The sequence below is a fragment of the Tachyglossus aculeatus genome, chromosome 12, assembly GCF_015852505.1.
Source record: "Tachyglossus aculeatus isolate mTacAcu1 chromosome 12, mTacAcu1.pri, whole genome shotgun sequence".
NCBI classification, from domain to species: domain Eukaryota; kingdom Metazoa; phylum Chordata; class Mammalia; order Monotremata; family Tachyglossidae; genus Tachyglossus; species Tachyglossus aculeatus.
The window spans coordinates 29,938,771-29,960,539 of NC_052077.1; the positions used below are offsets into that span (position 1 = coordinate 29,938,771).

Here is a 21,769-nt window from a genome sequence, read left to right on the forward strand (position 1 = left end):
GGGTAGAGATAGGGGATGGAGATGAGGGATTAGTCAAGGAAGGCTTCCAGGAGATATGATTTTAGTAGGGCTTTCCATTTTCTTCAGTAGAGAAACCAAGGGACTTCATTTGTCTCAAAAGAAGTGCCAGAACCCCCTGAATTACCCACAACCCTGCAATTCTCCAGGCACAGAACGGGTACAGGCACCCTACACTACGCAACAATGGCCAGACACAATCCCCAGCTCTATTTGGCTCTAACCCCTTTAGCGGCCAAAGCAAAAATATAAATCAAATGTTCCTCCCTCCCCTCTAGCTCCCAACTCTAGGAACACCTCTCTCCATTTTAATGTGGCTCACAGTTAGAGGAAATTCAAGCCAGCCACAGCAATGGAAAAAGGTCTCACAAAATAAATCAGTATTTCCAGACAGACCATCAGCGGGAGAAGTAAAGGTTACAAAGGGAAGGGTAAGATGAAAATCTGAACCTTTCTTGGCCTAAACAAAATCCTGCCAGCTAATGACACTTAAAGGCGCAATCACATCTGGCAGTGGACAAGATCTTAAAGGTTTTGCATCACGTGACATTGCTGTTTTCATTAAGAGCAACTGCCATTCAAAAATTTAAAAATATGCAGGTTATGCCTTGCCATGAAAAACCCGAGTTGGAAAAAACCGCTATTTCAGAGGTTGTATTGCTGGATCTCTGTTACTTTCATGGACCTTAAAAAAAAACAAGAAAAAAAAAAGAGAGAGAGAAACATTTTTAGCACACATTCTGAATTAGTAGATCAAATTTTCCCAAGTTGAAGTTTAGGTATGGTTTGCTTACGATTTGTTGGCTGTGTGTCTTAGCTCTGCTAATAAGTACTTTCAATGTCAATTCAAATGAAGCTGGTACCTATAAATAATATTGTTTACATATACCAGTTTCAACTGCACTGAAAAAGTACAAACACACACACACATACACACATTATTTTACTCTGAAATTAAAGCCACTTCCCATGGAGAAATGGAAAACTTTATTTTTATTCCCATTCCATATAATCTATTTTATGGGTTTCAGTATTTTGAACCACTTTGAAATTATCCAACTCAAGTGGGATCCCAAGAGTTCTTGTTTTTTTCCTACATATTGTCAGAATGGTGCTTAATAGTTTTAAAAAAGCAAAAATATCAACCTCTACCTCAAAAATAAGGTGTCAGGAAAGTATCAAATGATTCTTCAATTGAAATGCTTTATACAAAGCACATTGGTAGAATTAGAAATAACACAATAATGAAAATTTTACCATTTTTGCCAACTGAGAAGAAATCTCAGGGAAGGGATTTCATAGTTATGTCCTATGTCTTAGGCATAGCTATAATGGAGATTGTCAAACCCATGTTGCCAATTTGTACTTCCCAAGCGCTTAGTACAGTGCTCTGCACATAGTAAGCGCTCAATAAATATGATTGATTGATTGATTGATTGATGTAGGACAGGGACTGAGTCCAAACATGATTTGCTTGTATCCACCGCGGAGCTCAGTGCAGTGCCTGGCACATAGTAAGTACTTAACAAGTACCACAATTATTATTATTATCATTTTTTATGCCCTCACTGTTTTGGTACCTTTTTCACCCAATAACTGGAATACAGATGTTGCATACTAATAATAATGGCATTTGTTAAGTGCTTACTATGTGCAAAGCAACAGTGCCCAGCGCTTAGAACAGTGCTTTGCACATAGTAAGCGCTTAATAAATGCCATTATTATTATTATTCTAAGTGCCAGGGAGGATACAATGTGATCAGCTTGTCCCACATGGGTCTTACAGTCTTAATCCCCATTTTACAGATGTGGTAACTGAGGCCCAGAGAAGTTAAGTGACTTGCCCAAAGCCACACAGCTGACATGCAGCAGAGCTGGGATTTGACCCCATGTGGTAAGGAAGAATATCCTGGGTTATAAGGCAGAAGAGAACTTGGCTTGTTTATTGCTACCATGTATACTAGAATCACCTGTCTTGATAATAATAATAATAATAATTATGGTATTTGTTAAGCACTTACTATGTGCCAAGCACTGTTCTAAGCGCTGCGGTAGATATAAGGTAATCAGGTTGTCCCATGTGGGGCTCACAGTCTTAATCCCCAGTTTACAGATGAAGTAACTGAGGCACAGAGAAGTTAAGTGGCTTCCCCAAGGTCACACAGCAGACAAGTGGCAGAGCTGCTATCAGAACCCATGTCCTCTGACCCCAAGCCCGGGCTTTTCCCACAAAGCCACGCTGCTTCTCACACTTGCAAACAGGCAAGTGACGCAGCATGGACGGTTTGGTTTCACAAGCTGATTTGTTACCAGCTGTTCACTGCTATTCACCATCACGGACACTTGCAAATAGCTGCCTCAGAATAAAACTACAGATAAAACAGTGGCAGCGCTATGCCTCAGGCCTTGAATGGATTTATTAGATATTGATTGAAGCCCACCAGATACCCGGAGGTGTTTCTCTAGTGCTTGATAAAATAGCAATAGCTGGGGAATAGTGTGAGAAAGTAGTAGAGAGGAAGAAAATGCATAAATAATACTGCTGATTTTTGCCCCCACTTACTAACACATTCCCAATGGGAGCAGGAAGAGAAGTCAGGACTTGTTAGAAATAGCAGATATTGGGTCTGTCAGCTGAATAAATTGGCAGAAGCTTTGGCTCCCCATTCCTCCACCCCCACACCCCGACCCCGACTGATCTCCAGTCAACTTTGAGACTGATTATGGAAAAACTCCTGGAATCTGCCCCAAGCCTGCTGTTCCAGAGCCCTGCCCCTCTCCCTCTTCCCCAATTTGCAGTTGGTTCACAAGATGCAGTCCATTTCCTTGACACCACCATTCAGTAAAACCTCAGAGCACTTTGTGGGCCACCTCAAGGATTTTGATTCACGATGCTTTCTGTAGGCCAGTGTTCCCCACTAGAACAGGAAGCAACTCGAGGGCAGGGGTCTTATCTACTTACTGTGTTGTACTATTTCTGTGTTTAGGACAGGGTTCTTCTCCCAGGAAGTGCTCAATAAATACCATTGATTGACTGGCCTAATGATCCTCCTCCCTGAACCAGGGCCAAAGTCCAAGTGCCTTTGCGATAGACCGTGAGAAAGACAGTGGAGACCTTATCAAGAGAAGATTCAGTGAGAATAATTCTCAGGAGAAGCCAGACTGGAGGAAGTTACAAAATGACTTAAAGGAGCAATGGTAGTTCACTGAGGACGATGTGTTGGAGAAATGTCGTTGACGAAAGACATGGCACCTGTGTGGTGATAGTTGGGGAATGGGATCGTTTAAAGGGACAGCTTTTTCAGAATGGAGGAGACATTAGAGTCTCTGTAAAGGAAGGGAGAAGAAAGGCAAGAGAGGGAGGAGATGAGCTATTTCTTGCCTGAGCAGGATTTTAGCCTGATGTTACTGCAGTCAGTTCACCCGTATTTTAAAAGGTGTGTAATTTCAGCACTGTTGGAATTGCAATTGACGACACGGCATGTAAGCACATGCAAGTCACCACTGTATTCTCATTTATACAGTCTTTTCCCTCACACGGTCCTGGCTTTATAAGCCATTCAAACAATGAGCAAATTGAGCTCATTACAACTGGGCTCCTAGTTTTTGATGTGGAGAACTTGGAAGTGCTTAATTAACACCTTAGGTGTTAATTTCCCCTTAAATATATTTTCCCTTAAATATATTTTTGAATTTGAATGAAGGAAAAAAAGAATAACAAGTTAACAATAAGGACTTTTAGAGTTCCATTTGCCAGTGCTGCCTTTCAAAATTCTAAGCATATTAAAACATAATGTAAACGAGTGGACTTTCGATTGCTATAACTCCTCCGGTCAATCAGTTTTGTGAGTTTATAGAGGGTTGTGCGTTTCAGGTATAAAATTTTGAGAACTTGTTCATTTTGATTTTTCTGTGTTTTCTTTTGGGCATGCTAAAAGAGAACACAGCTAGCCTTTTGTTGGGATGAGGTTTTTTTCCTATATTTTCCAACTAAATGACATCAGCCTTTGACATTTTCTACGGCCTGCTCTTCGACGGCATTCCTGAACTTTACCCCTTTGTCTGTCTCAAAGCCTATCCTTCATTTGGTCCCCTCATCTTTTGATCACCCTGTTGATCTTTTTCTATCTTGCCCAGATTTCTTTTTTTTTTTTTTGGCTGTAAAATAATCTAAATGATGAATTGGTGTCCTTCTGCCTCTCCACCCAGTGTCGATGAAATGTATTAATTATGCATGCAGAATATAATCATTTTGAATCTCCTCAGTCAGTGTTGCCCTTCCGCCATGCCTCTGAATCAGTTGCCTTTATTTGAAGAGGGAAGATAAAATCCATTTTAAAAACGTATAACCCTAACCAAATTTTAATGCAATAGACAGCTGTTTATTTCATGGCGTGCAACACAAAATTAGGAACAAAACAAGGTGCGGTAGGATATACTGGGGGTGGCCTGGGTGTTTAGTCTCAGTACTGGTCTTCCTGATAAGGTTGTTCTAATACAGAGAACTGTCAACTTGGAAATAAGTTATGACATTGCCATTTCATGTTTTCAGTTTATGATGTGTCAGTCTGCCAACTGACTTTTCTAGTAAACCAACAGTGCCGGAGTAGTGGAAACTCATCAGATATTCCCGAGATCCAGTAAACTTTTAGAGAACTTAATACTTGCTGGGTACGTCCAAGTAGGAGGAAGAACAGGTATTGATTCCCCATTCTACAGATGAAAAAACCGAGACTCTGTGAAGTCAAGTGACTCGCTTGAGGTCCCGCAGCAGGCAAGTGGCAAGACCTGGGATTAGTACACAGTTCCTCTGACTCCCGGGCATGTGTTCTTCCCGCTAGGTCACACTGCTGCTGCTTCTCCTCCTCTTTCTCTTTTCCTGTCCCACCAACCCCTCACCCCACCATCCCTATCAAACCTCCCAGCTGAAGACACTTAGTTCACTGGGGGTGGAATCAGAGGGGAGACAGGCATTCCCATGCCCCGGCAGCCTATCCAGCATAATTAAAGCTCTGTCCTTCTTCCATCCATCCTTACAGTTAAGGATGAACCATATAACCACCCCAGTTCTCCTTCTAATAGTATATTTTGACCCTGCATTTATCCCAGATAATTATCTAATATGACATGACAAGGAGAATGGCCAGCCACAAAGCATAATTTCCCTACATTCTCTTCCTTCCCAATTTAATTTGCTTTCCACATTTGGTGCTTTTGTGTAACCTCCTGGTTTTCTGTTGGTTCTCTGATGAGGCATTTTATATAGGCCACCGACCTCCTAAAACTCATTATGGAATGAAACATTTACATAAATAGGAAAACAGTTGTACTACACATTATGGATGAGAAGAAAACTATTCCTGCAATTACTATCAGTCAGTGTCCTGCTCTCCATGCTGGGCTTGAGTATCTCTTCGTTTACAAGGATTCTGATTTTTAATTTCTCCCATGAATTACACTCTCCCATAATGTAATTTTCTGAGATAACTCTGCTATATGTACTCTTCCAAGCACTTACTACAGTGCTCTGCAGAGTAAGCGCTCAATAAATAAGCAAGAAGCAGTGTGGCTTAGTGATGAAAGCATGGGCTTGGGAGTCAGAGCTCCTGGGTTTGCATCCCAGCTTTGCTGCTTATCAGCTGTGTGACCTTGGGCAAATCACTTAACTTCTCTGTGCCTCAGTTACCTCATCTGTAAAATGGGGATTAAGACTGTGAGCCCCATGTGGGACAACCTGATGACCTTGTATCTACCCCAGCTCTTAGAACAGTGCTTGCCACATATTAAGCGCTTAACAAATATCATTACTATTACTATTAGTAGTAGGAATAATAATAATAATAATAAATGAGATTGATTGAAAAGAGTTTTAAGTAGTTAAAGGAACATAGAGAATTGTGCAGCCCTCTGGATAAAATCAGGCCTCTCATTTGTTTCCTTCTGAATTATTTTAGCTCAGCCGCTGTAAATGTGCTGGAGAATTAGATAACCTCCTCCTTCAAAGCGCCCACATTAACATAACCTTTGATGTTTTTCTATTGTACATCTCAAGAAGGAAGTTTATAAAATCAGTTATAGAAAGCAGGCTGAAATTCTTATCCCAGCAATTACTTTGACTGAATCAGAATAAAGTGGCATTTAATCATTCCACTCTGACAAGAGATTTTTACAATTGAGATTGGTACCAGTAATTGATAATCAGCATTACTCTGACCAGTGCCATTCCTAGACCAACTTATTCCCAAAGGCAACCCACAAGACCCTGTCTTGAAAATTATAAGGTGGGAACTAGAATGTCAGATTTACTCAATTAAATCAATCAATGGTATTTATTGAGTTCTTACTGTGTGCAGAGCATTGTACTAAGCTCTTGAGAAAGTACAATAAAACAGAGTTTGTAGATGTAATTCCTGCCCATGACGATTTTGTGGTCTACAAGAGGAGGTAGACATTAAAATACATTATGGATAGGGGACACAGAATACAAGAATATTTACATAATATTGTGGGGCTGGGGTGACTATCAGAGTGCTTAATTAGTACATGGCCAAGTTTATAGTTGACAGAGAGGGGAGGGAGGATGGGGAAATTAAGTGTTTAGATGGGAAAGGCCTCTTGGAGGAGATGTGCTTTTAGGTGGATTTTAAAGGTGGGGAGAGTGGTAGAAGGTAGTAGTTGGAAGGAAGCGGGAGGGAGTGAGAGGTTTGAGGGAGAATATGCACAAGGACTCAGTAGAGGGACAGATGAGACTAAGGCACAGAGAATAGGTAGATGTTAGAGGAGCAGATTACATAGGCAATCAGTAAGGTTAGGTGGGAGGGAGAGCTGATTGAGTGCCTTAAATCCAACGGTAAAGAATTTCTGTTGGATGTGGAGGCGAATATGCAACCATTGGAGGCTTTGGAGGAGTTGGGAGATGTGGGCTAAATGTTTTTCAGAAAAGTGAATCTGGCAACTGAGAGAAGTATGGACTGGAGAAGGGAGAGATATCTTCTTAACGGATTATATCCTTCCAAAATTTTGACAATGTCCTGGCTTCATCTTCTTCATAAAAAAATAGTAATAATTGTAATATTTGAGAACTGGATTAGATCCAGCTCTTAGAACAGTGCTTTGCACATAGTAAACACTTAATAAATGCCATTTTGTAAAACAAAAAAAAAAAACACCCAGGTCTCCTGAATTCCAGTCATTTTCTCTTTCTACTAGGCCATGTTACTTCTTGTATATTTGGTTTTGATTTGGACTAGTATTGATTTATCAAGAGAAACAATGGTTTCTGGAAGGTTACTAAGCCTCTAATAATTCCAGGTACTCTATTTGATCCAGTGAACCTACATTTTATTGAATACATTGTATGCACCTGAATCTTCCCAGGACAATGCCATTTAAGGCAGAAATTGAACATTGTCTCTGAGGGGGAGGAAAAAAAAAACTCCTTAGGGCTTGAAATAACTCACAGTCACACTTCCAGGGGCAAATATCATACCCCACTTTACCCATTTTATCACTGGGGTTACCGATTCCAAGTTTGGCCTTGTCGAGTAAGAAAAAGATAGTAGTGAAAGCTTCACTGTGTGTCTCCTCTCATGGGAAAACCCAAATCGATTTCTGGTGGGCAGCCAGCTTTGTTCATTACTCAGACCTACTCTCTCAGCTGTTATTAAAATAAATAGGGGAAAATTTTCCATTGAATTCGACAAGAGTCAGCAATGAAGAGACCAGGGGGCAAGGATGAGGGCCACCCCTGCTGTCTTCACCTGATAGTTCCATTCCTCACACAGTCTGCATTGCTTGCTTTCTATGCTGTGGGGCTAGATGGTGGATGGGTAGCCAAGGCATCTGTAGATGGAGTAAAGTGAATTTGTTACTTTCAGGGCTGCCATCTCTAATCCTCCTATTGTCTTGGAGATTACCACAGGTGACATGTCTATTACTGCTGATATGAAGCAGTGTGGCCTAGTGGAAAGAGCACAGTTCTAGCTCTAGTCTGGTCTGGCACCTTTCTTCTGTGTGGCCTTGGGCAAGTCACTTAGTTTCTCTGTGCCCCAGTTACCTCATCTGTAAAATGGGGATTCAGACTGTGAGTACAATGTGGGCGAGGAACTGTATCCAACCTGATTAACTTGTATCTAGCCTAGGGCTGTGGCCTAGCAAATGATAAACACATAGTAAGTGACTAACAAGTACCAATAAAAATGATAATAATTGTGGTATTTGCTAAGCATTTTCTATGTGCTGAGCACAGGGATAGGTAAAAGATAATCAGATCAGACACAGTCCCTGTCCCACATGGAATTCACAGTCTAAGTGACAGGGAGAACAGGTAGTGAATCCCCATTTTATAGGGGAGGAAACAGAGGCTTGAAGAAGTTAAGTGACTTATTCTAGGTAGACAGCAGAGGTAGGATTAGAACCCAGGTCCTCTGACATCTGGGGCAGTGGTCTTTATACTAGGACCTGCTGTTTCTCCAAGAAGGGAGAAGGAAAGGAGAAGCTTCTTCAGGAATAAACTGCTGCTTGCTCCTTGAGGCTAGAAAACTGCAGCAAGCAGAAGAGGATTAAAGCAGGCAGAAGAGTACAGGGGACTGGCTCAGTGGAAAGAGCCCAGGCTTTGGAGTCAGAGGTCAGGGGTTCAAATCCTGGCTCCACCAGTTGTCAGCTGTGTGACTTTGGGCAAGTTACTTCACTTCTCTGTGCCTCAGTTACCTCATCTGTAAAACTGGGATTAAGACTGTGAGCCCCCCGTGGGACAACCTGATCACCTTGTAACCTCCCCAGTGCTTAGAACAGTGCTTTGCACATAGTAGCCACTTAATAAATGCCATCATTATTATTCCACTATAAGGGCCCACAAACCCCCCATAAGCACCATTGCCTAGTGAAAAAGCATAGGGGTGGGAGTAAAGGAGACCAGAGTCCTCATCCTGGCTCTGCCATTTGTCTGCTGTGTGACTTTGATCAAATCACTTGACTTCTCTGAGCCTCTGTAAAACGGGAAGAACTGAACACATGAATGACCTGCACTTGAAAGGCTCACTCGGCATTCCCGTAGAGGAAGGCAAGGCGGTGCTTGGGATTTGTTTCTGAATTAGGCTGTCTGAAACCAAAAAAAAAAACCAAACCAAAAGAGAAGGGATGTTTTATCTTGGACGATCCCTTATTTGGTCCAGTTTGGCCTTACAGTTCATGACTTCCCTATCAGAAAGTATTAAAAATATTTATTTAATGCTTGCTGTGTCTATAATATATTAAACGCAATAGCATAAAGGCTGTGTCGACACTGCCAAAGACTGAGCAAAAGTTGCACATGACTGTTTGCATGTTAAAAAAAAGTTCTCAAAGAGTGCTCTCAAGGAGTTTACTGTCCAGCAAAGTCCAGGTAACGTAGACTGACATATTTGAAACATGACTTCCTTAGGCAGCCCCATAATTGACTGTAAACATCAATCAATCAATCAATCGTATTTATTGAGCGCTTACTGTGTGCAGAGCACTGTACTAAGTGCTCGGGAAGTACAACTTGGCAACATATAGACAGTCCCTACCCAACAGTGGGCTTACAGTCTAAACATCAACTAATTCATCTCTCAGGTGCATGCTGTCTAAGGACTTTCAGGGAGAATTTTGTCTCACCTGTTCAAAAAGCTTTTTCTGCTACAAAAGCGAACCTTTGAAAAAGAGAGGCTTCCCGAAACAAAAGCTGTGATTATTACTGCACCTTGCAAGGTTGGAAACACTGGTGGTCATTCATTTTTCTTCTCATTCAATTTCTCTTCAAAGCAGTCCTTTTTCTAATTCATATATATTTCTCAGTAAATAGAAAGCATACAAAGACTTTGCATTCTGTCCAAATCTAAATAGAGTAAAGGCTAACGTTCATAACGCTCATATCTTACTTGTGGAAATGGAAGCCTCCAATTTTCAAACCAAAGACTAGGGAAGTCGCTGCTAGAACTTTCTCCATGGGATTCATTCATTCATTCAGTCATATTTATTGAGCGCTTACTGTGCGCAGAGCACTGTACTAAGTGCTTGGAAAGTACAACTCAGCAACAGATGGAGACAATCCCTACCCAACAACGGGCTCAAAGTCTAGAAGATCACATGCACATGTTTAAAGACTGTGAGCCCTATGTAGGACCGGGACTGTGTCCAATGTGATTATCTTGTATCTACACCAGTGCTTAGATAGTGCCTGGAACATAGTTAGTGCTTAACAAATACCATTATTATTATTATTATTATTATTATTATTATTAATAATAATAATAATAATGTTGGTATTTGTTAAGCACTTACTATGTGCCAAGCACTGTTCTAAGGCACTGTTCTAAATACGATTCATTCAATCGTATTTATTGAGCACTTACTGTGTGCAGAGCACTGTACTAAGTGTTTGGGAAGTACATGTTGAGGGATACAAGGTAATCAAGCTTGTCCCACGAGGGGCTCACAGTCTTCATCCCCATTTTACAGATGAGGGAACTGAGGCCCAGAGAAGTTAAGTGACTTGCCCAGACTCACACAGCTGACAAGTGGTGGAGTTGGGATTCGAACCCATGACCTCTGACCCCCAAGCCCAGGCTCTTTCCACTGAGCCACGCTTCTTTTTCTTCTTTTTATTATTATTATTATGATGTTTGACTCCTTACTGGCTCAGCTCAGCTTGATTGACAGTTGCTATCTGGGAGTGCAGGGGTCTCTACCACTCTATCCACACCACTGCTGGCCAACCTGCCTAGATGGAAAGGACTTCTGTGAGGCTTCCATGGTGGAGTTATAGTGGTAAGCATGCCTGATTTGGGATGTGAAAATTTGGAAATACTAACTTGTCTTGTGGACAATCTGCTGCTTAAAGAGCTGTGTTAGGTGCTGAGGAAGTAACAGCTGCATGGCACTCTTTCCAAATTTGTTTTGGCAGAGAAGAAATGTTGCCTACTGGAAAGAGAACAGTACCAGGAGTCAAGAGATGTGGGTGCTAATCCTATCTCTGCCATTTACGTGCCAAATTGCTTTGGGAAAATCACCTCATTTCTCTGTGCTTTAGACTCCTCATACGGAAACTGGGATTGAGTACCCGTTTTCCCACCCCTGTTGACTGGAAGTTCCATGTGGGACAGGGACTCTGGTCTAGTTACCTTGTATCCCCTCTTGACTTCAAGCTATTGTGGTCAGGAAACGTGCCTATCGACTCTTTTAATGTACTCAGTACTGTGCTCTGCATGTAGTAAGTGCTCACTAAATATGATTAATCGATCTACTTTAGCAGATTAACACAATGCTTGGTATTTTTGGACATATATATGGTACTTTTAGACTGTGAGCCCACTGTTGGGTAGGGACTGTCTCTATGTGTTGCCAATTTGTACTTCCCAAGTGCTTAGTACAGTGCTCTGCACATAGTAAGCGCTCAATAAATATGATTGATTGATTGATTGATTGATTGATTGGTACATAGTAAGTGTTTAACAAGCATTGTTATTATTGAATGTTCCAATTCTGGTTAGGCATACACATTTCTGGTCCCCAAATTCCTTTCAAAATTGCACTTGGTCCGTGGAATGCCACAGAAAGTTAGCAGTGGAGCCAGGGAACAGTGCAAAGTCCCTGCATGCAGCATTAGACAGTAGGATGGGCTCCCAGGTAAACTCTGCAGTGGGCATGCCTAGTAAAGTGGACTGCACGGTGGAGACTAGAGGGGCACCCCAGGCTGGAAGTGCAAAGCCAGGGCATAGAGATGACGGGAAAAGAAAATAATTTTATATACCTGTTCCACTTTCAGTTCAAACTTGCATGGTCCAGATGGTAAAGTTAGTGGAAGTGGCCCATCTGTGCCCTGACCTCCCTCAGTCTTCCCCTCAGTGGAGAAGATACACAACGGGAAAGAAGTCCCTTGGAAGGCTTTATTGGGATCCTGATTATGATGCTTTTGTGGAGTCTCCCGCCACCCCTGGTTCACTGAATCCAATCCCCTGCCTTCAGGTAGGGACATAGGTAAACCATCCTAGGCAAATAAGAACCTATCCTCTTCTTAAAATAAGACAACAGATATTTCACAGTCACTCTAGCTAACTTTTCTTTTGGCCAACACTACTTAGATCCAAGAAATTCACCTTCAGATCAGACATAAATCCCTTCCAGCCTTGGAAAGCAGCTAATATGTTCACACAGAACCAAAACTCCAAAAAACGACAAACAAATTTCAGGTGGTTCAAATATAATTACAACTTAACAAAAAAAAAAAGACGCCCAAACAATTTTTATGGCTGAGGTCAGCATAAAGTGTGCAGAGGTTTAAGAGAAGTCTTGTTTTCTTATATTTACATGGCATGGGCACATATTACTGTTGCAGGACTTTTTAGTGGACTTCCCAAAATGCATGAATGACTATTGAAAAAGAAAATACAGTTTGGTCAAAGTGCAAGATAAGAACCCCATGTTGAGAAAAGAGCAGCATGTAGTGGTGTTAGTAGCTGAAAGCAGCGTAGAAAGTCAAAGGACCTGGGTTCTAATCCTTCTCTGCCACATAACTGCTGTGTGACCTCGGGGAAGTCACTTCACTTCTCTGTGGCTCAGTTCCCTCATCTGCAAAAAGGGGATTCAACACCTACTCTCATTCCTACTTAGACTGTGAGCCCCATGTGGAATCCGGTTATGCTGTATTTATCCTAGCGCTTAGTGCAGTGCTTCGCACATAGTATGTGCTTAACAAATACCACGAGCATAATTATTATTATTATTATTATTCACATTCTCCTGGGTCCTCTGCTACCTACCCCTTGCACCTCTGACCTGGAGAATATCCTGGTTTTATGTCATTTTCAGCCCTAGACTTCCCAGCCTAGCCTCCTAATTGCAAAACAAATGAACACCAGATCATAATCATAACAGCAATTTTGGTATTCATTAAGCACTTAACTGTATGCCAGGTACTGTACTAAGTGCTGGGGTGGACGCAAGCCAATCCCACTGAACACAGTCCCTGTCCCACGTGGGACTCACGGTCTCAACGCCCATTTTAAAGATGAATAAACCGAGGCACAGAAAAGTGAAGTGACTTGCCCAAGGTGACACAGCAGACAAGAGGCAGAGCTGGGATGAGAACCCACAACCTTCTGACTCCTGGGCCGTGCTCTATCCACTACACCAGGCTTCAATCACAGGAGCCCAGTGCACTGGATCCCCTCATCGCAGTGCTGGTGACAGGGTTGGGTCCCTCTGGAGCACAGCTGAGCTCTCCATTTCACCAGGAGGAAGGAGGAGCTGGATGAGACAAACTTTCCACCCCATCCTGGCCTTCCCTGGACCGGCTTTCTCACCGTCCTTCTCTACTGGGATGTGAGATGGGGAAGTGAGCAGTCAAATGGGAGAAACTTTCAATGGGTAAATATCTCAAATCATGGGAAACAGTCCGCTTTCAAGTGACCTTTCTGACCAGAATCTGCATCCGGACAAAGCGGATGTCCCCATTTGAATATTTCTCCATCCTACCTCCATTTCTCCCTTCTCTGTCCCTCCCCCCCTCCCCGGGCCCTTCCAAAACCAGACAGTAAAAGCAGCATTCAGCAAGGACCTACTGGCTAGGCCTATTGGACCAAACACAGCCATTCACACAGTTCTGAAGGGTTTCCTTCAGGCAAATTCAGGTTTCTCACACCAGGAACTGACCTGCAGACTTCTAAATCATCAGACCAGACATCCTGCATAACAGGAGGCTTCGGAGCCGAGTCGGGCCCCCGGGACCTCAAATCGACACGTCCTCCACAGTCTGGAACTCCCCGCATCTCAGAGGCGGAGTCCCTCTCCAAAAGGCTCTCCTGGATAATGCCACTTGGTCCGAGACAAGCCGGGGGCCGGAGATCTCTGCCGCGGCGTGTGCCCTTATTGCTCCCACTTTTTCCCGATGCACGTTTAGCCTGCCAAGACCCCGTGAGGACAGGAAGACCGCAATCTTTGCACCTGGTAGGGCTGGTTCTTCGGTGCGTTAAAGAGCAGCTCTCAGCCCCAGCTGGCTCATGTTTCTTTTGCCCCCCGGCTCCCAGGGGGACAAGTTCAATAGCACTGGAAGTGGGGGACCCCTCTAGCTTCCTGGATGATTTATTATGGCTCCTTCTCCCTCTTTGGGTGCTTCTGACCTTTCCTCGGGCTCTGCTTCTAACCTGAGCCCACTGACTTTCCTCTGAGGACGACGAATCAGATGTCTCTTTGGGGTGTTCAATCCACTTGGAGCCGGAGACGGGCAGGGTACATTTTTCCTGCCCTTTTCTTTGCTTTTCCGCATCCTCACATCTTTGAGAAGCCTCTCTCCTCCGCCTAACCCTTGGTTTCAACCGTTTCTTACCAGACTCCCTCAAAGTAGGGGTCAGCGGCATGACAGGGGTGGAATGTTCAAACCCATCTTCTGACACATCATGCAAGTTGGCAGATCTGAACGGAACAGCAGGCAGAGAGAGAGGAAGGGATACGGAAAGAGCAATGGCAAAAAACAGAGAGAGAGAGAGAGAGATGAAAACAACAGCGACATGAACCTGGACATTTTGTAAATAAAGATCAACTGGAAAGGAAAATGAAATGGAAACAACTAAGCTGTTATAAGCCCGCGGTAAATCACCCGTGAATAACGGCAAATGGAAGCAAGAGCTAGAAGTGGGGACACACAGAACAAGGACAGAGAAAACATCGGAATAGGATCATTTGTTTGGCACATACCTACAGATGTCCTGAGTGGATGGACAGACAGACAGCCGCGATTGGCTTCTGGGAGCTGTTCCTGTTGTAGGGCTGCTTGCCTGTTGAAACAAGTTAGATAATTTGGCATCTTGGTTGAGGTAATACATGGTTGATATTTTACTTTTTTTCCACATGGTGAAAAAGCTACAGCAAATGTTGCTGCCGTTCATGGTGGTGGTAGGCTGCTCACTGAATACAGGAAGTCTGACTGTGAACAAAAATAAAACTTGTTTGAGGAACTAGAAGAAACCGAGAAGTAAGAGCTGTCATTCGCCTGGGGTGCTGGGAGTTTGAGGAAGCAGCGTCCACAAGGTTTCCATTTTATCGCTTGTCAGTGTGTGACGGGAATCAGCCTTATTTTGCACTTCAAGTCAATGGATAGCATGCAAAGATCTAAGACCCCCAAAGAGGGGTCTTGGAGAGCCCCCAAGCCCATCCTGCTTTAAAAACTGCTGCAGGAACAGCAAAAACAAACCCCTTCTCCACAGAAAGCAAAACAACAACAAAAAAATGAGTTTCCCAATGTAACCCAAGCAGAGAATCAGAGTTTCCTGAGCAGGGGACTGTTGAATCTAATAAAATCAAGTGAAGGCGGTTATATGTATTCAACATGGCACAATACCAACTTCCTTAACTGGGAGTAAGGGAAGGATATGGTTCTGGATGGGAAAGTTCACCATATCCTCTAGACTGTAATCCCGTTGTGGGCAACAAACGTGTCTATTAATAATAATAATAATAATAATAATAATAATAATAATAATAATAGTATTTGTTAAGTGCTTACTATGTGCAAAGCAGTGTTCTAAGCGCTGGGGAGGTTACAAGGTGATCAGGTTGTCCCACGGGGGGCTCACAGTTTTAATCCCCATTTTACAGATGAGGTAACTGAGGCACAGAGAAGTTAAATGACTTGCCCAAAGTCACACGGAGGAGCCGGGATTTGAACCCACGACCTCTGACTCCAAAGCCCGTGCTCTTTCCACTGAGCCACGCTGCTTCTCTGGACTCTGCTGTATTGTACTCTCCCAAACACTTAGTACAGTGCTCTACACACCGTAAGTGGTCAATAAATACCATTGGTTGACATTGTTCAGAGAGCCACAAATAACCCCTTTACCAAATGAATTCGTTCATTCATTCATTCAATCGTATTTATTGAGCGCTTACTGTGTGCAGAGCACTGGACTAGGCGCTTGGGAAACACAAGTCGGCAACATATAGAGACGGTCCCTATCCAATAACGGGCTCACGGTCTAGAACGGGGAGACAGACGGCAAAACAAAACATGTAGACAGGTGTCTAAATCGTCAGAACAAATAGAATTAAAGCTCTATGCACATCATTAACAAAATAGAATAGTAAATATGTACAAGTAAAATAAATAGAGTAATAAATCTGTACAAATATATATACAAGTGCTGTGGGGAGGGGAATGAATGGTCTGCAGCCTCCCTCATCACTGAGCCCACTGTTGGGTAGGGACTGTCTCTATATGTTGCCAACTTGTACTTCCCAAGCGCTTAGTACAGTGCTCTGCACAGAGTAAGCGCTCAATAAATACGATTGATTGATTGATTTAGTGTTTCCTCAGCTGGATTGTTCTAGTAGCTCCTTGTGGGTTGGGCATGTGTCTACCAACTCTGTTGTATTGCACTCTCTCAAACCCAGCCTGATCATCGCTCTGCACACATTAAGCGCTCAATAAATTCCAGGGGTTGACTGAAGAGCAACCTTCAACCTAAAGGTAGGATGAGTTCCTTCAAGAGCTCTGTTTGGTTTAGGGTGGTCTTTTACCAATCAATCAATCAATCGTATTTATTGAGTGCTTACTGGGTGCAGAGCACTGCACTAAGCGCTTGGGAAGTACAAGTTGGCAACATAAGCAACAAGAGTATGCCAAGGTGGTTCCTATGCCCTCGGGTATGGCTTAGCGGAAAGAGCCCGGGCTTGGGGAGTCAGAGGATGTGGATTCTAATCCCAGCTCCACCACTCGTCTGCTATGTGACCTTGGGCAAGTCACTTAAGTTCTCTGTGCCTCAGTTACCTCATCTGTAACATTGGGATTAAAAGTGTGATTATCCTGTATCTACCCCAGTGCTTAGAACAGTGCTTGGCACATAGTAAGCACTTAACAAATACCATTATTATTAGTAGTAGTATTATTACTCCTTAAGCACTTGATATCCACCCCACCCTCTGCCCCACAGATCTTATGTACATATCCTTATACTCTGCCATTTCCTATTATTTTAATGTCCATCACCCCTCCCACACTATAAGCTCCTTGTGGGGAGGGAGATTGCCAAATCTACTGTATTGCCATTTCCCAAGAGCTTAAGTACAGCGCTCTGCACAGACTAGATACTTGCTAAAAAGCACTGAATGACTGATTGGTTGGCAGGGCTGTGAACAGCCCTTTGGTGAGGGAGACCCGTGGGCTTCAGAACATGCTGAGCTCAATTCCTCCCCTATCCTGGGCCTTTCTTCATTCATTCATTCATTCAATCATATTTATTGAGCACTTACTGTGTGCAGAGCACTGTACTAAGCACTTGGGCAGTACAAGTTGGCAACATATAGAGACGGTCCTTACCCAACAGTGGGCTCACAGTCTGGAAGGGGGAGATAGAGAACAAAACATATTAACAAAATAAAATACATAGAATAAACATGTACAAATAAAATAGAGTAATAAATACTTATATACAGGTGCTGTGGGGAGGGGAAGGAGGTAAGGTGGGGGGATGGGGAGGGGGAAGAGGGGGAGTGGAAGGAGGGGGCTCAGTCTGGGAGGGCCTCTTGGAGGAGGTGAGCTCTCAGTAGGGCCTTGAAGAGAGGAAGAGAGCTAGCTTGGCAGATGTGTGGAGGGAGGGCATTCCAGGCCAGGGGGATGACGTGGGCCGGGGGTCGACGGCGGGACAGGCGAGAACGAGGCACGGTGAGGAGATTAGCGGAGGAGCGGATCTCCTACAGACTCTCACTCTGAGCTAACCCAAGCAGGCCCAGAGTGTTCGGAAAGTGCTCAAAGAAGCTGACTAGGGCTCATGTTACATTCTGGGATCATCTGGCTCATTTAGCTTCCTGAAAATGACACCGAATCACAAAGACCGACAGCTAAAAGCACTAGATCCGCTCATAGGACATCCCCATCTGCCATACTGCTGAGGCCGCTGCTGTTTTTGGCACCCCCCTATAGGAGGTTGGGTGCCGTGGACCATTGTGTCGGGTTGCTTAGAGAGGGATAACGGTCCCCCTGACCCGGCTGCACTCATGAAGCTTGCCAGCTGCTGCTGTTCCTCCTGCTGCTAGCATGGCTCAGTGGAAAGAGCACGGGCTTTGGAGTCAGAGGTCATGGGTTCGAATCCCGGCTCTGCCACATGTCTGCTGTGTGACCTTGGGCAAGTCATTTAACTTCTCGGAGCATCAGTTACCTCATCTATAAAATGGGGATGATGACTGTGAGCCCTACCCAGGACAACCTGATCACCTTGTATCCCCCCAGTGCTTAGAACAGTGCTTTGCACATAGTAAGCGCTTAAATGCCATTATTATTATTATTATTATTATTATTATTATTATTATTATTATTATTATTACTGTTTAGAATGCTGGGCAATCCTGGTAGTGGCATCAGATGGAATTAAAGAGCTCCAATCTACATTACCAGCTCCATTCTTTAATGGTATTTGCTAATAATAGTAGTAATAGTAAAAATAATGATTGACGTTGCAGGCACTGTACTAAGCACTGGGGTAGATACAAGCCAATCGGGTTGGACACAGTCCCTGACCCACACTGGGTTTCGCAGTCTAAATCCCCACTTCACAGATGAGATAAGTGAGGCATAGAGAAGTTATGTGACTTGCTCATGTTTCAGGGACAGGATTAGAACCCAGATCCTCTGGTTCTCGGGTCCATGTTCTTTCCACTAGGCCACACTGGGTCACTCTGGGACCACTTGACCATGCTGTGACCCAGTTTTGGTGGAGACCATAATACCCATTACCCCTCCACTGCACCGCTGTCTGGGTCCTAGGAACAACTTTCAGGATTAATGTAATAGTGCCTACCAGAGGCTCTCTTATTCTGGAAGGAAAATCACCACTCACAAATATAGAATTATACCATGTTGCATGTAATCTTCACTGTCATAAGACTTGCCATTCTTAAGAAACCACAAGTCACGGCTACGTTCAAAAGGCATACATTTTAGCCAAAAATAATCCAGTTACCAAAAATATCTTAAAACTGAAATAAGTTTTCAACTCAAGTTTCATTTTCAGCCCTTAAGCTCTCTGGGAGGATGCTTTTATGTCTTTGATTCTGATTTGAGTGTATTTGGCTAGCAGAAGTACAGCAGCAACAAATGTGCAACCACACATACGTCACATTCCCTCCCCTAACACCCACATGAAGGCATATACATGCATACACACATACACAAAAATGCTCACATATGCACCCGGGTGCACACATACCATTCTTTTAAATGGCAACCCACAAATGGCTCTAACAAATAAATTTCAGAATACAAAAATTACGCGTGACGAACAACTGCACTTTGCTCTACCGGATGCCGAAGCTAGAAAAGTTACTTTCACTTTCTTATCCTTACGAAGGTGATATATTGCAGGGTCGTGTGAACTTTCCCAATTAGAATCTTAATGATTGACAAACATAAACCACTGAATCAGGATTATGTTTCTTCTAACTTCTCCTTTGGTGAGGTCCTGGAAGGCCTGCAAGCTTAAATTTGTCCATTGTCCAGTTTTAGATCAAGCAGCTGGCTTGGGGCTGGTCTGTTCTCTCACTGGAACAGCGCCTGTGTTCAGTGGGATTCGGGAGAAAAATGTAAAGGCTCCAAACCAAGTTGGGTGTCAGAGGGCTCAACAAACTTCCACAAAATCGGGCTTAAAATAGATTACGTTGTGTGTTCGGTGAAATGCACACATGACATTGCATGCCACTCCTTGTCCAGAATTGGTGAGCGCTGTCAGTGAGAACCTCAGCCAAGCTTCCCTATAAAGTGAGGGGCTCTGAGGAAAGTGGTGGATTTAGTTCTTTAAGGAAGTAGATTGAAGAGGAAAAAGGAAGAATAGCAAGTGGGTTGGGCTTCCTAGCTTCAGATCTAGTCCTAAAGAGACTACCCTCAGGAGGTGAAGAGGCACAGAGACCAACAAGATAACAAATATATATATATATATATAGATATATATCAAGAGGTCTAAGGCTTCAGGGAATCACACATACAGCCTGCCTAGTGGAAAGAACCTAGGCCAGAGAGCCAGAGGACCTGTGGTTTCTAATCCTGGCTCGGCCTCTTGCCTTCTGTATGACCTTGGGCAAGTCACTTAACTTCTCTGAGCCTCAGGTTCCTCATTCATTCAATCGTATTTATTGAGCACTTACTGTGTGCAAAGCACTGTATGAGCGCTTGGGAGAGTACAATATGCCAACAGACAGTCTCTGTCCAAAACATGCTCACATCTGTGAAATAGGAATGCAGTACCCGTTCTTCCTCCCCGTTAGACTTGTAAACATTGTGTGGGACAGGAACTATGTCTGACCTGATTATCTCATAACTTTCCCAGTGCTTAGTAGAGTACTTGGCATATAGTAAACGCTTGTCAGCTGTGTGACTTTGGGCAAGTCATTTAACTTCTCTGGGCTTCAGTTACCTCATCTGTAAAATGGGGATGAAGACTGTGAGCCCCCCGTGGAACAACCTGATCACCTTGTAACCTCTCCAGCACTTAGAACAGTGCTTTGCACATAGTAAGTGCTTAATAAATGATATCATTATTATTATTATTATTGTTAGCTGTGTGACTTTGGGCAAGTCACTTAATTTCTCTGTGCCTCAGGTCCCTCATCTGTAAAATGGGGATTAAGATTGTGAGCCCTACGTGGGACAACATGATCAGCTTGTATCCTCCCCAGCGCTTAGAGCAGTGCTTTGCACATAGTAAGCACTTAACAAATGCCATCATTATTATTAACAATGTCCACAATTATAGTTATTTTTGTTATCCACGTTCAACTACTACATCTCTACAACAGTAAGAAGAGTAGAGCCACATTTCCCCCACCCTACCCCATAACACTTATATATATGTTTGCAATGTATTTTTTTATATTAATGTTGACTTCTCCCTCTAGGACTCATTGTGGACAGGGAACAAGTCTACCAGTTCTAATGTAGTGTACTTGCTGAGCACTTATTACAGTGCTCAGCACACAGTTAGAGCTCAGAAAGTACCACTGATTACACCATGTTAAATTCTAATTTTTCTACATATATTTTAGACTATAAGCTTCTCAATGACAGGAACCAAATCTAAGCCATTAAAACCATTAATTGTAACTTCCCAAGAGTCTGGTATGGTGCTACTGCTTTTCCAGCTATTATTACTACTTTTAACTCTATCCTACTGTCCCAAGCACTTAGAAAAGTGCTCTTCATCCAACAGGTACTTAATAAATTCTATTGATCAACTGATGGATGAAACCCATGGTTGAAGATGAAACCCTAAGAGGTTTATGAACTTGATCCTAAACCAGGGAGTGTGATGAGTTCGAATTCCAGCTCTGCCACTTGTCAGCTGTGTGACCTTGGGCAAGTCACTTAACTTCTCTGTGCCTCAGTTCCCTCATCTGTAAAATGGGGATTAAGACTGTGAACACCACGTGGGACAACCTGATCACCTTATATCCCCCCAGCGCTTAGAACAGTGCTTCACACATAGTAAGCGCTCAACAAATACTATCATCATCATCATTATTATTATTATTTCATGCCTGATTTTGGTTTTATACTCTTTGGACCTTGAAAGGATCCATTTTTGTTATCTGATGTAATAGGCACTGTACTAAGCACTGGGGTAGACACACAATATGTGGGTTGGACAGTCCCTTTCTCACATAGGGTTTACAATCGTAATTCTCATTTTACAGATGAGGTAATTGAGAAAATAGTTAAATCACTCACCCAAGGCCACACAGCAGACAGGTGGTG

General features: G+C 43.2%; 1 protein-coding gene across 3 annotated transcripts in view; it reads right to left on the reverse strand.

The window, feature by feature from the left end:
• The window catches only part of MARCHF1 (membrane associated ring-CH-type finger 1), a 520,911-nt gene that overhangs the window by 49,762 nt on the left and 449,380 nt on the right, over positions 1–21,769 (reverse strand). For all 3 annotated transcript variants that reach the window (XM_038754944.1, XM_038754945.1, XM_038754943.1), the window contains exon 4: positions 14,731–14,810. In XM_038754944.1, the coding sequence (XP_038610872.1) occupies positions 14,731–14,810 (80 nt within the window). The remainder of the gene's footprint in view (positions 1–14,730; positions 14,811–21,769) is intronic.